This window comes from Rhineura floridana, chromosome 10 (genome assembly GCF_030035675.1).
Source record: "Rhineura floridana isolate rRhiFlo1 chromosome 10, rRhiFlo1.hap2, whole genome shotgun sequence".
Classification (NCBI taxonomy): Eukaryota; Metazoa; Chordata; class Lepidosauria; order Squamata; family Rhineuridae; genus Rhineura; species Rhineura floridana.
This window is the reverse complement of record NC_084489.1, coordinates 85,377,755-85,391,761: the sequence shown is the minus strand read 5'-3', so window position 1 is coordinate 85,391,761 and position 14,007 is coordinate 85,377,755. Positions and strand designations below refer to the sequence as shown.

At 43.1% G+C, this 14,007-nt stretch overlaps 2 protein-coding genes and 1 long non-coding RNA gene across 9 annotated transcripts in view; 1 reads left to right on the top strand and 2 right to left on the bottom strand.

Moving 5' to 3' along the window:
- Positions 1-4,353, bottom strand: part of C10H1orf35 (chromosome 10 C1orf35 homolog) — an 18,630-nt gene extending 14,277 nt beyond the window's left edge. Inside the window, exons 1-2 of one of the 3 annotated variants that reach the window (XM_061587975.1) lie at positions 4,279-4,353; positions 350-557 (exon numbers count right to left, since the gene is read on the bottom strand). In XM_061587975.1, coding sequence (XP_061443959.1) covers positions 350-443 — 94 coding nt within the window. In that variant the 5' untranslated portion in view covers positions 444-557; positions 4,279-4,353. Of the gene's footprint in view, positions 1-349; positions 558-3,921; positions 4,077-4,278 lie in introns of those variants that run through there. The other 2 variants (XM_061587973.1, XM_061587972.1) reach the window with 2 other exon arrangements.
- LOC133365667 (uncharacterized) overlaps positions 4,292-14,007 on the top strand; it is an 11,137-nt gene continuing 1,421 nt past the window's right edge. Inside the window, exons 1-2 of the long non-coding RNA XR_009758281.1 lie at positions 4,292-4,366; positions 13,556-13,693. This is a non-coding gene — a long non-coding RNA (uncharacterized LOC133365667). The remainder of the gene's footprint in view (positions 4,367-13,555; positions 13,694-14,007) is intronic.
- The window catches only part of MRPL55 (mitochondrial ribosomal protein L55), a 10,393-nt gene continuing 5,374 nt past the window's right edge, over positions 8,989-14,007 (bottom strand). For 4 of the 5 annotated variants that reach the window (XM_061587982.1, XM_061587981.1, XM_061587980.1 and 1 more), the window contains exons 3-4: positions 10,648-10,849; positions 8,989-9,237 (exon numbers count right to left, since the gene is read on the bottom strand). In XM_061587982.1, coding sequence (XP_061443966.1) covers positions 9,088-9,237; positions 10,648-10,849 — 352 coding nt within the window. In that variant the 3' untranslated portion in view covers positions 8,989-9,087. Of the gene's footprint in view, positions 9,238-10,647; positions 10,850-13,277; positions 13,486-14,007 lie in introns of those variants that run through there. The other variant, XM_061587985.1, reaches the window with a different exon arrangement.

Here is a 14,007-nt window from a genome sequence, read left to right as displayed (position 1 = left end):
CTTGTTTCACAAAGTTAAATTTTACTTGTATTTGATAGAGTTAAATACTGTAAACATACAGGCTGCCTGTGTTTACATTCCGGCTGTTCAGCAATGATTCTTCCCCCCACTTAGCCCCCCTCGCTACAATATTTCAAGCGGTGGGCTTGAATGTTATTATCTCATAGAAGAAAAGAGAGGAGAGAGAGACTGTCCTACATAATACCACCAGTGAGCCTCTGGCTGGACGTGAGATTTGAACCCAGGGCTTCCTGCTTCACTCTCTGAAATAGACTCACAGGGCCTAGCTGACTGTTAGAGCTAACTAAGCCTTGAGCAGTCAAAAGACAGTAAAGGGCCATCTCCATACCCAGGTAGTTTTCTCTTTGTTTATCCGTCTTCACATCTTCCCAGTTGAACTGGTCCTGCCCTCCTCTCACGCCACTTCGGGAAGAGCCAAACATGGTGAAGGAGAGAAGACGAAACAATCAGAGGTTCTTCTTTTTTAAAAATAAAAATAAAAATAAAAGGTAGTACTCCAATCCTCAAAGGGAGCTCAGATTCCAATCTTCAGGCATCTGGATATAGAAAACAAAGAGAGTAACAGGTTTCAGACCTGCTCTAATTCTAAGACTCTGTTGAGCTTTTAAAATGTTATTGTGACTTGGCTTATTATTGCATCCATGTGGCCAGGAAATTTTAATTTCTAAGTTGCAAAACATCAACGACAGGGGTGGGGAATGTTTCTCCGCTGAAGGGCCGCATTCCATTCCAGGCAACCTTCTGGGGGGCGCGTGTCAGTGGTGGGTGGGGTCAGAGGCAAAAGTGGGAGGAGCATCAAATGCTAATTCACTCACACATTCCTCTATCCAGCCAAGCAAAAAGGCTCATTGGAGTTCAAAGAAACATTGTAGCCAGAGAAAAATACTCAAGGTGGGTGCAGAGCTGGACTGGTGAGGGGGTATTGCTGGAGAGAATCCCAACAGCCAGATTGAGAGCTCCCAGAGGGCTGCATTTGGCCCCCAAGTCGCAGGCTCCCTATGCCTGATCTATACACTTGGCTTGATATTACTCTAGCAAAAATAATTTACACATGTAGAGCCCATCTTTTGACAGCTTGAGACAATTTACATTCCAAACCTCACACAGTCACGCAAAGCCAACACAAGCTGCATGGCACCAAGCTACGTAGCACAGCCAGCTTGACGGAAGAGCAATCGTCTGTCGTTAGCAAACATTTCCATTTATTTATTTGTTTGTTTGTTGGTTTGTTTATTTGATTTATATCCCACCCTTCCTCCCAGTAGGAGTCCAGGGTGGCAAAGAAAAGCACTAAAAACACTTTAAAATATCATAAAAACAGACATTAAAATACATCAAAAGAAAACAAAACTTTAAAAACAATTTTTAAAAGCTTTGAAGACTTTTTTTAAAAAAAGATTAAAAAACATATTGCTTAAAAAAAAGGTTTAAAAACATCTTTAAAAGCAATTCCAGCACAGAAGCAGACTGCGATAAGGTCTCAACTTAAAAGGCTTGTTGAAAGAGGAAGGTCTTCAATAGGCAGTGAAAAGATAACAGTCTAATTCTTCTAAAGAGCCCTAACAGCAAAACCTATAAATATGATCACATATATTGTGCCTTCCCTTTCTGAAAGGAACTACAGTAGGGCCCCACTCATACAGCGGGCTACGTTCCGGACCCCCGCTGTAAAGCGAAAACCGCTGTAAAGCGGAATGCATTGAAGATAATGGTGCGCGTCGCAAGAAAATGACACAAAAATGGCATGCAATGAGCAAAAACTGCCTTAAAAGCGGAACAAGCGCCGTAGGAGCAGGGCCTTTCTGCAATTGACAACCACTGTATTAGTGGAACGCTGTAAAGCGAAGCGCTGTAAAGCAAGGCCCTACTGTAGTTCCATTTAAAAATGAAGGTTACAATGTCTCTGAGTGCATGCACAGTGCCTTTTTCCTCAGATGAGAAGCAGCTGTTTCAAATACACTTTTTTCGGGGTACAAGCAAGAGTCCCTCTCTCTGAAGTCTATTATCTTTTAATAACAAATCTCATACAAAATTGGTCAACAACTCCAAAAGTAGAATCACCAAATACACGATTCCCCACATACACTACATGGCTACTAGCCATGATGGCTGTGCTCTGCCACCCTAGTCAGAGGCAGCATGCTTCTGAAAACCAGTTGCCGGAAGCCTCAGGAGGGGAGAGTGTTCTTGCACTCGGGTCCTGCTTGCGGGCTTCCCCCAGGCACCTGGTTGGCCACTGTGAGAACAGGATGCTGGACTAGATGGGCCACTGGCCTGATCCAGCAGGCTCTTCTTATGTTCTTATGTTCTTACACACACTGTCTCTTCATCCTGGCTCAAATGACAACATTCTGGACAGCTTAGTAAAAAAAACCTGGCAGCTTTGCACCCCACTGTCCTGCTTCTGAAACCTTGATGCGCTGGCTAAGGCTGATGGGAGCGTTTTCCAGTTTGGGGGATAGCTGATTTATAAAATAATTATATAATAATAAATTTGGCAGCCTGATCTTATGCATCTTTATTTAGAAGCAAGTCCCAGTGTGTTGATCAGGATTTACGCCTAAGAAATAACGCATAGGTTTACCACCTTCACTTGCAAAACACTTTCCTATTTCTACTGTGCTTATTATTACAAAATATCCACTGGGTATGATTTCTCATGGCTAGAAGAAAAAACGCATGCACACACACAATTCAAGGCATTTGAGTGAAATCCTGTGCATATCTACTCAGAAGTAAGTCCCACCAGACAGCCAGTGTGGTGTAGTGGTTAAAGTGCTGGACTATGACCTGGGAGACCAGGGTTCGAATCCCCACATAGCTATGAAGCTCACTGGGTGACCTTGGGCCAGTCACTGCCTCTCAGCCTCATGAAAACCCTATTCAGAGGGTCGCCATAAGTCGGAATCGACTTGAAGACAGTACATTTACATTTAAGTCCCACCAAGTTCAACAGGGCTAACACCCAACTCAATATATGTACAATTAACTCAATATATGTACAATTACAGCCTAACAGCATAATAAAATGCTCAGGATGGTGTTCTTCTCTTGTCCTACTCAGAGCAGACCCACTGAAGTTGATTGACATAACTAACTTTGGTTCATTAATTTCAGTTGGTCTACTCTACATAGGAGAGTTAACGACAACCCTCACTTAGGAACAAAGGAAGAACTAGTGTGGTGTAATGATTAACGTATTGGATTAGGATGTGGGAAACCAGAATTTGAATCCCCACCCACCCGTGGAGCTCACTGGGTGACCTTGCGCCAGTCACTGTCTCTCAGCATAACCTACATTACAGGGCTGTTGCGAGGATAAAATGGGGAGGGAAGAAGCAAGAATACCACCTTGAGGTCCTTGGAAGACAGGTGGGATAGAAATGTAATAAATCAATCAATACTGAGCGATACCATTGGCCCACCCAGCTCAGCACTATCTACACTGACTGGCAGCAGTTCTGCAGGGTTTCAGGCAGGGAGACTCTCCCATCCCTATCTAGAGACGCTGGCGACGACCCTCTCCCTGGGACACCGGAGACTGGTGACTCCGATGTCAGTGAGGCAGTGAATCCGGTTTGGGTTTTAGCCGACTTTCAAGGAGCTGTCCAAGAAGTCAATGGGGCAGTGAATCCTCTCCGTGTTTTTAGTCCGAACTTAAAATTTTAGTCCAAGCTTTTAAGGTGGGACTAAACCCCAGAGCAGATTCCCTGCCCTGCTAACATTGGAGCCACCAGCCTCCACCGATCTGGGAGTAAGTCCCGCTGAACTAGGGCTTGCTTCTGGGTAGACTTGCACAAGTGATGGGTACAGACACACACAGATACATAGACAGGGAGGAAGAGCGAGATGCACATAGGGACACACACACAGCCCATGCCTCCTTGGACCTTCTCATACCCCAGGGCTAAAGCCCACCTCCAGCCATTCCGTCTTGGAGGGCTGCTCTTGCTGCCGGCCCTTCCGCCTCACTCTTCAGGACCCTCCAGTAGCGCCTTCCCACGTGTTGCACACAGCAAGCCCCAAGCACGCCACTTCCGGCAGCAACTTCCGCAAGCCTAGGGAGATACCATTGCCTTGCACGCCCGGAGGGGTGTACGGGGGGGGGAAGCGGCAGGCACGTTTCTGGGAGCGTTTCTGAGAGCGGGTGGCCAACTCCACCCACACCTTCTCTCACAGGGGCTCCTGTGCTTTTGACAGATGCAAGCATTATAAAGCGATTAAAAGCTGTTTCCCTACCACAACCACCACTCTTACCCTCCTTGGCATGGGGATGTCATGACGTGGGGAACTTCGGTTACGTGGATGCTGCCTGCCCTGCACATCTGCAAGGCACAGGAGCCCTGTAAGGGGAAACAGGATTGTTTCTTAGGGTGGGGCTAGGGGTAACCAGATGCAAAGTAGGGGCATAGGAGGGGGGAACATTTTATTTATTTATTTAATTAATTAATTAATTAATTTCATTTGTATACCGCCCTAAGCCTAACGGCTCTCTGGGCGGTGTACATGATGCTGGGCCTGATCCAGCAGGCAGTGGCGGGCTGGTGGCTCCATGGCAGTGGGGCAGTGGGATCCGCTCCGGGTTTTAGTCTGAGCTTTCAAAACCCGGAGCAGATTCTAATACTCCACTGACATGGGGCCACCACAGCCAGCAGGGCTCTTCCTTAGTTCTTATGACATGGCAGCTGACCACACATCTAGTGGTTTGTGTGCTGCCGGGAAAGGACAGGTGTACCTTTCCCCTGCCCACATAATCTGCCCCATCCCCACAAGGCATGACCCATCTCGTGGCTTGTCCTCACCATCCGGAAGTCACAAGTATACTGCTTCTGAATATGGAAGTTCTACTGTTATGACCAACAGCCATTCACAGCCGTATTTATTTACTTAAGATATTTCTCTATCCCACCATTCTGTCTTTGTATCCAAGAGGCAGTTAACAGCACAAAGTTGGTGTCTTTAAAAAAAGGCATGTTCCATAATTTCTCTGAGCTACATTCCACATTCAGTTTAGCTCAGCTTCTCACCTGTAAAATGGACACACCCCTAGAGCATCACATGGACAAAGCTCTCACGCTCATTCAATCTCCAAGATACCAAGATAATTTATTGCGGTCATTGACCAATAAAAAACATACAGTATTACAACATACATTTAACAAAATCCAACATCAAAAAATTGTTATAACTAGCACCAGTCACTTTGTTTATTTATTTATTTTTTAATTAATACTTTTAAAAGATTCTTTTAAGTTAAAATTACTGGTTGAGTACCCCTTTTGTCAACACATTGTTTCCTGCGACGAATGGCTAGATCGCAGTATTCCGCAACTTTTTCGGTTACATCAGGAGAGTGATCATCCAGTAGAAAATCTGCATAAAAAATATCCTTTCTACCTGGTATTTGATCTATAATGGGAATAATTATCTGCTGTCTAAGATCAGAATAAAATGGGCAATATAATAAAGCATGGATAACTGTTTCGACCTCCTCCTTATCACATGGGCATTTTCTGTCCTGATATGGGACTTTATTGAATTTGCCAGCAAGTAAAGCCGATGGCAGGACATTAAATCTTGCTAGAGTAAAAGCTCTTCGCCTTTTTGGTTGCGTGAGATTCGATAGATAAGCCATAGATGTCAGTGGTTTACTATTATATCTTGTCTTTTTCACTAGCATTAATTGATGCTGATAATCAATATCTCTAATTCTCTGAAGAATACTCTGTTTAGCCTTTTCATAACCCATAGCTAATATTGTTGTTGGTGAAAAACCTATTGTTAAATTTTTTTCTAAGATTAGTTTTTTCCACGGTGACTCAAAATTATCCTTTAACGTGTGGGGTGCTAATCCAACCGGGTTGAAAACTAGCTTTAGCCAATATGAGATTCTTAAGCTCCAGATCCGAGATTCTATGGATGGCAATCCTGTTTCTAGTCTAATTATGCAGTTTGGTACACAAGACGGGACAGCTAAGATCGATCTTATAAAGGTGTTTTGAACCACCTCAAGCGCTGTGAAATTTGTACATGTGCTAATTTGAGTACCGAATATTAACTGCGGTATAACTTTCGCTACAAATAATTTAATAGCTGCTGGTATGAGCTGGCCTCCTTTATTATAAAAAAAGGATAATATCGCTTTCGATGTTCTCTTTGCGTTCGTTATTAGCATTTTTGTATGTGACTGCCATGATTTATTAGACTGAAAAGTTATCCCCAAATATTTAAACACATGAACTTGTTCTATAAACTGCCCATTGAGTCGCCAGAGATGACTTGACCTTTTCCTCTTGGATCTAAAAATCATAATTTTTGATTTCTCATTATTTATTATGAGTTGTTCCTTTGTACATATTATCGCCAAGTTAGCCAATAATCGCTTTAGGCCTATAGGGGTTCTTGAAAATAATACCAGGTCATCCACGTACATAAGGATAGATCTTGGAGTTTCCATTAATCTTGGGGGGTGAGAAGAAACTGAAGCTAAAGTTGTAGCAACTTCATTAATATAAATATTAAACAGTATTGGTGCTAGTATGCATCCTTGCTTTACACCCTTAAAGGTTGGTATAGGTTTAGTCAAATGTCCTTTATTACTACATCTAACCTGCAAGTGTGTATTTTCATGAAGTCCTCGTATTAAGGCCAGCAAGCGACCATCAATATTAGAATTGTGCAGTTTTTCCCAAAGTTTATTTCTAGATATTGCATCAAAAGCATTTTTTAGATCTATAAATGCCGAATACAAGGAACCACCAGATTTTGTTGAATATTTTTCACACAAATGGTGTAGTACCAAGGCCTGATCATAAATCGAGCGTCCTACCCGAAAACCTGCCTGTTCTTGCGCCAAAATTTGTTCTGATTCTACCCATAAACTTAATTTACTTTGTAAATGGGCAGTATATAATTTCCCAATAATATTTAATAGGCAATCTCCAGCAGCTCTAATATAAATTCCTAGTGATCTATGGTGGCACCCCCTTCCTTCTCAGCTCCCACACCCATTTTCCACAAAAGCTGTGCCTTACAGCAAAATCCTATGCATGTCTGGATCAGGCCAAAGTCCTTTCCTGGCAACCCTGAGATCGCTGGTTGAGGTAATGTTTTTGTAGAAGTGTTTAAATGCTTTATCACTGATGTGTTTGTTATCCTGGGCTTTTTCCGGAGGAAGGGCAGGATATAAACTGAATAAATAAATATCTAGTCCAGCATCCTGCTCTCACAGTGGCCAACCTGATGCCTATAGAAAGCCCCTAAGCAGGACCCGAGTGCAAGAGCACTCTCCGCATTCTGCCTCGGACCATGGAGGCAGAACATAGCCATCGTGGCTAGCAGCCATTGATAGTGTTATCCTCTTATGAATTTGCTTATTCCTCTCTTAAAGACATCCAAGTTGGTGGCCACCACATCTTGTGGGAGTGAGTTCCATAGTTTAACTATGTGGTCAGAAAAGTGGTCAGTGCGTAGATCTTTGCAGTTTGGTGGCTGAATTAAGGACATCAGCAAGAGGCCCGCTGCATCAGACCAAAAGGCCTATCTAGTCAAGCGTCTTGTTCTCACAGTGGCCAACCAGATGCCCCAATGGGAAGCCCCAAAGCAGGACTTGAGCCAACAGCACTCTCCCCACTTGTTATACCCAGCAAGAGATGTGCTGCCTGACAGTAGAGGCAGAACATATCCAACATGGTAGCCAGTGTGGTGTAATGGTTAGAGTCGTACTGGGGCCTGAAAGACCAGGGTTCAATTCCCCACTCAGTCATGAAGCTCACTGGGTGACCTTGGGCCACTCACTGCCTCTCAACCTAACCTACCTCACAGGGTTGTGAGGATAAAATGGAGACCGTAAAACTGTGTACACCACCTGGAGCTCCTTGGAGGAAAGGTGGGATATAAATGTTGTTGTTGATTATGATAATAGTAGGGTTGCCAGGCTCAGGGCCTGAGAATGATTCTGTATCTTTAAGAGAAGAGAAAGTCAGCCAAGTGCACTTGCAACCCTGTAATGGGAAAAACCACAAGGTGGAACTCTCCCTTCCCCCTGCTCAACTTTTAAAGATACAAAAGACCTCTTGGTTGTCAGCCTCCAAGAGGTCTTCTGTATCTTTAAAAGTTGTGCAGGGGGAAGGGAGGATTCCACTTTGTGGTTTTTCTCATTACAGTGTTGCAAGAACACCTGCACTTGGCTGAATTTTCTCTTCTCTTAAAGGTACAGAATCATTCTCAGGCCCTGGCAACCCTGCTTCAGATCATAGCCTGGGACTTATGGCATTTCGTTGCACTTTATTGTATATTTTATTATAAAGTTAATGTCATTCACTGCTTTGGGGGCCTTCAGGCCGAAAAGCGGTATATCAAAGTGCAATAATAAAAAAGTAATAAATATAACTTGATAGTGATGCTTAATTGATTCATTGGTTAATCCATTAAAAAGCCCTTTAAGATGTCCCTAATTAATTGGGCAGCAGACTTGAAGAGAATCTTAGGCTAGAATCCAAAACTTACTTCCTAGAGAATAAGCCCCTTTGAACCCAGCAGAACTTGGGAAACATACATAGGATTGCACCATTAATGATTTTCAAGGCCTGTATTTACAAAAGCCACACACAGCAGCAGCCACCTCAGAGAAGACGCTTCCCCCCTCTCTCCCAGGCAGAAGGAAATGCCTCTTCCAAGGTGATGGTTGGTGCAATTTGTGCAAATCCTATCTTTTCTTCTGAATCATAGCTATATCTCATATTCAATTCAAATTCATGCTATTAGAAACACAACCCTATACATGTCTACTCAGAAGCAAGCCCTGAGCTCAATGGGATTTACTCCCAGGAAAAGGCATAGGATCAAAGGCAGCCTTTATTAATCAACCAAGATTTCCTTCACTGGCTGACAGATGGAGTCATAATTTCACCCAGCTAACTATGGCTTCCCAGCTGACAAAACAAAACAAACACGTAGAAGCCAGGAAACAAACTGACAACCTCTTTATTTGTGGACTTTTTAACAACATTGTTAAGTATCTGCTTTGACTGATTTTCCACCTTCGGGTGGCGAGAGGGGAGAATCTCATTTCTTTTTCCAAAATTTTCTGTAATCATCCAGTTCGAAGTCATCTTCAAACGTTACCTCCAGTTTGGGTTTAAGCTTGCTGGCATCTCGCTTCCGCAACCGAGCTTTTCTTTCTGCTTCAGGGAGGGTGTTGATGTCTACAGGCATCTGGAAACAGAATTATAGAACTGTAAGCATCCCTGGGATTGCCGTTTTCCCCATCAGCAAGGTCTTGTTCCTTTTACCAGCTGTAGAAATTCAACAGGGACAGCCTTCCTGAGACGTGCACTTCAGTGCATTGCTGAACATGGTTTTAAAAATCTGACCAGTATTCTGCATTAACTGAAGCTGGCTCCTGACAGGAATGGTTGAGAATGCAGGTGAGAGGGCTCAAATGACTGAATGCTCCTCCATGCAAATATAATTGCCGGCACACAGAAAACTAGCATGCCAGGGGGAAAGGTTAGGGTGCAGAATTTCCCGACATGCTAATTTTCTATGTGCTGGGAATTATTTTTGTGTGGAGTAGCCTGCAGTCTAAAGTGGCATGGTAAAGACACCTGTTTACCACCTTGGTGAGCATCCAACGTATTTGGCTCAAATAGAGGAACTATTTGTCCAGCAATTCTGGAACACATTTCAGGGGGACATATAAGCGGCTCTCTTGGATAGCTGGAAGGTCTTTCCTTTCTCCAAACAAAAAAAACTGGATTTGCCCCGACATTTGGTAAGCAGTTAAATGACTGGCAGATTCTTTCATAGTTCCTGGTTTTCATTCTTGTAGATTGATTCCATAAAGGAAGTCACAGACCTGAACTTCCAAGATCTGAACAGGGTGGTTCACGACAGATGCTATTGGAGGTCCCTGATTCATAGGGTCACCATAAGTTGTAATCGACTTGAAGGCACATAACAACAAGAACAAATTAAACCAGAACTATCACTAGAAGCTGAAAAGATGAAACTGAGGTTCTCATACTTTGGACACATAATGAGAAGACATGATTCACTAGAAAAGACAATAATGCTGGGAAAAACAGAAGGGAGTAGAAAAAGAGGAAGGCCAAACAAGAGATGGATTGATTCCATCAAGGAAGCCACAGACCTGAACTTACAAGATCTGAACAGGGTGGCTCATGACAGATGCTCTTGGAGGTCACTGATTCATAAGATCACCATAAGTCGTAGTTGACTTGAAGGCACATAAGAAATAATTTGATGTTGCTGTTTTGTGTATGAAGTGCTACCTCCATATTGTTAATGTTTTATATTTTGCATTTAGGAACATAGGACGCTGCGTTATACAGAGTCAGGCTACTGGTCCCTCTAGCTCAGTATTGTCTACACTGACTGGCAGCAGCTCTCCAGGATTTCAGGCAGGGGGAGTCTCCCAGCCCTACCTGGAGATGCCAGGGACTGAACCTGGGACCTTCTGCATGCAAAGCAGGTGTTCTACCCACGGAGCCATGGCCCTTCCCCATTTGATATTTTATTCTGTTACTGTGCAACCCACCCTGGGACCATATGGGGAAGAGTGGGATTATAAATCAAATCAGTAAGAAGAAGGGCGACTCTAACCTGAAGGATCTGCCTTGGCTCCTTGTAACGGATGTGGATTGTAGAGCCATCGGGCCTGACTAGAAGCACTGGATAGAGCCGGGTGTATTTCTGCCGCGACATGCAAACGAGGGACGTTCTGTTGGAGTTGGCCTGGCTGGCAGATGTGTGAAGACCGCAAGGCCTGGGAAGGAGTCTGAAGAGGGCCTTTAATGGCAAGACCCTGAAAGAGAATTGAACACTTGTGAGATCCGTATAAAAAGGTACCACAAACACAAACTCTTTTTGTTTTATAGAACAGCTTAAAAAAAAAATCTAAACAGAACCCAATTTTTATAAGGAGAACCCAGTGTGGTTTGGTAAATAGCATGTTTGGCTTTGCATCAAAGAAAGCGCCATACAGAGTCTGAAATTTATACTGGCCATGGATTTCAGCATCTTCAATTGACATCTCAGCTTTCGTTTTAAAACAAAACAAGTTTCTAGCTCTTAAGACTGCAAGTGCAGGCTGGAGAGTGTGTAGAAAGCCAGAAAAGAATGCAAAGCCGCTGCACACCAATGAAAAGATGACTGCAGAACAGGGGTGATTCATCTTTTATCTACTCTACTCTTTTTTGGTTTTCTTAATTTTTTTCTTAAATGTATTGCCATTCTATAGTTACAATATAAATATCTCTTACAATATATGCATATGTGTATCTTACAAAACAGTATTAAATAGTAAAAAGCAATGTTAGAAGATCGTATAAATATTGATAACTTTACAAGCAAATATTTATCAAAATAAGCATCAGCCAGGCAGAAGAGATTGATGAGTTCTTCTATAGATACCTAACATCTATTCCTTGCCCCAAAATCCTTAATTCTTTCTTATATATTTTCTTTCTCTCTTTTTTAAAACTAGAACTCTCATGATCTACTGAACTGTTCAAGAAAACTGCACACTGAGGATGCATACGGGAAGGGCTGTAACTCAGCAGTAGAGCATCTGGCTTGCATGCAGAAGGCCCCAGGTTCCATCCCTGGCATCTGCAGGCAGAAATCCCCTGCCTGAAACACAAGAGAGCCACTGCCAGTCAGTGGAAACAATACTGAGCCAGATGGACCAGTGTGTCTGACTCAGTATAGGCACCTTCTGATGTTGTTCTTTCCATGTCTTCAACAGTTAAGTACTCCGTGCCACATGATCCCAAACACGTGTTAGTAGACCTACACTGGTTACCAGTGGTTTACCGGGCTCAATTCAAGGTGTTGGTGTTGACCGTTAAAACCCTAAACGGTTTCGGCCCAGTTTATCTGAAGGACCGCCTCCAGTATCATCAATCAGGCCGCCTCACAAGATCAGCCTCACAGACCTTCTCTCGGTCCCTCCAGCCAAAACAGCTAGGCTGGTGCGGACCAGGGAGAGGGCGTTCTCGGTGGTGGCCCCCACCCTCTGGAATTCTCTCCCGTATGATCTCCGACATGCTTCCTCTCTGACAGGTTTCCGGAGAGCTTTAAAGACCTGGCTCTTCGGGCAGGCCTATTATCGTGGGGTAGATTAGCTTTCAGTTGTATATATGAGATGTGGTGTTATCAGAGATGTTATATATTGTATATTGTTTGTAGTATTTTAATTGTGTTGTAAGTCGCCTAGAGTGTCTGTATAGTCAGACAGATAGGCGTCTAACAAATAAAATTCTTATTCTTATTCTATTTATGCACCTAAAAGCCCACCCGGCCCACCATCCTTTGTCAGAATCCGAGCAACCAATAAGGTTCTAAGCGTCCACCTTCCCCTGCTGTACAAAGGTGCAAAGACAAGATATTGATCCAAGAAGATATTCAAACAAACATAGATCCAGACCCAAAGGTCCATCTGTCTCCAAAAGGGCTTCACGATACACAGGGGAATATTATATAGAAAAATGCAACTACACAGAACAGAACATAGTTAGGCGCTGGATACAGACCATGCAACTCTGTAGAGGGGAAGTTCAGAAGGCAGATGCAGGAGAGAGAGGGGCTGAGAATTGTTTTGCAGTGATCATAAGCGAAGGCTTCAGGGCTCTCTGTCCCTTCTAATTATGAAGGGACTGAAGGTAGAGCCTGATACTGATTTTATGCCTTCTACGTTAAATTTTACGTTTGTAGTCTCTTTAGTACCAACCCCCTATATATATGTATATATATATATATGTGTGTGTGTGTGTGTATAGTATTTTATGCATTTTGATTGTATTTTATGTATTCTAATTTATTTTAATGTTTTTGTGATTTTACTATTTACCATTTTATTATGTACGTGTTTGATTTTATTTTTGTAAGCCGCCCTGAGTGCCCTATTGCAGGGTAGAAGGACGGGAGAGAAATATTTTAAATAAATAAATTATGCCAGTATGCTAAACATAGATAATTTGGCTGCAGCCCTGTACTCTTTACATGGGAGTAAGTCCCACTGAACTCAGTGGGGCTTATTTCCAAGTAGATATGCCAGTGATTTGTGGCTGGACAGAATCTGATATTAAGAGTACAACACAGTTGTGCCAATATTCAGCTCCTACTCTCAGCAACAAAGCTCACCTTTGGGAAGTTATAACTACCACACAGGGTTGTCATGAAGCTTACTAAAATAAGATTTTTTAAAAAAGTACCCCCCCACACACACATACCTTAACATGAATTAATACCCAGCCTGGGACAGTCTCCATCAGCTCTCAAACACTTGAACAGAATCTTCAATCTGACTGGCACTTTAAGATTATGATTCGGCAACAGGAAAGAGGGTCGAGTTCCATTCATGAATATTAAAAGTCCTTGGAGGAGACAACTTTGAAGAGCTAATCCTGGCTTTGAAGCCAGTTCCCCACCTATCTGAATGCACTCTGGGTCACATTTTGTTTGATGCAATGGAGGAAAACTAACATCAACCTCTCTTTTTTCCCAAAAGGGCCCTTTGATCCTGGAATCAAACATGATCGAATGAACGGCTGCATTAGTCAGATGAACACCTGTGCAGCACTTTAAAAGTGAAAGGAGCTAATCGTGGATCAGGCTTGGTGCCTTTAAATCTAGAAAGGCTCTTCTGGTAAGAAGTTTCTGCAGAACCTGTTGATCAGCTGTATGCAGGGGGCGGAACAAAGACCCTGGTCTGTTTGTGGATGGAAACTACATAGGACAGATCACTGCGTTAGACAGAGATGATGGAATTGGATCTCCAAGAATAAATCAACTTTACCAGTCCAATATCCAACCCAAGACAAGATATCCAACCCATAAAAAGGGCCTATTGATACATAAAGGGAAAAAGCCATAGAGCATCTGCTTTGCATGCAGAAGGTCCCGGGTTCAATCCCTGGCATCTCCAGGCAGGGCTGGGAAAGACCCCTACCGGAAACCCAA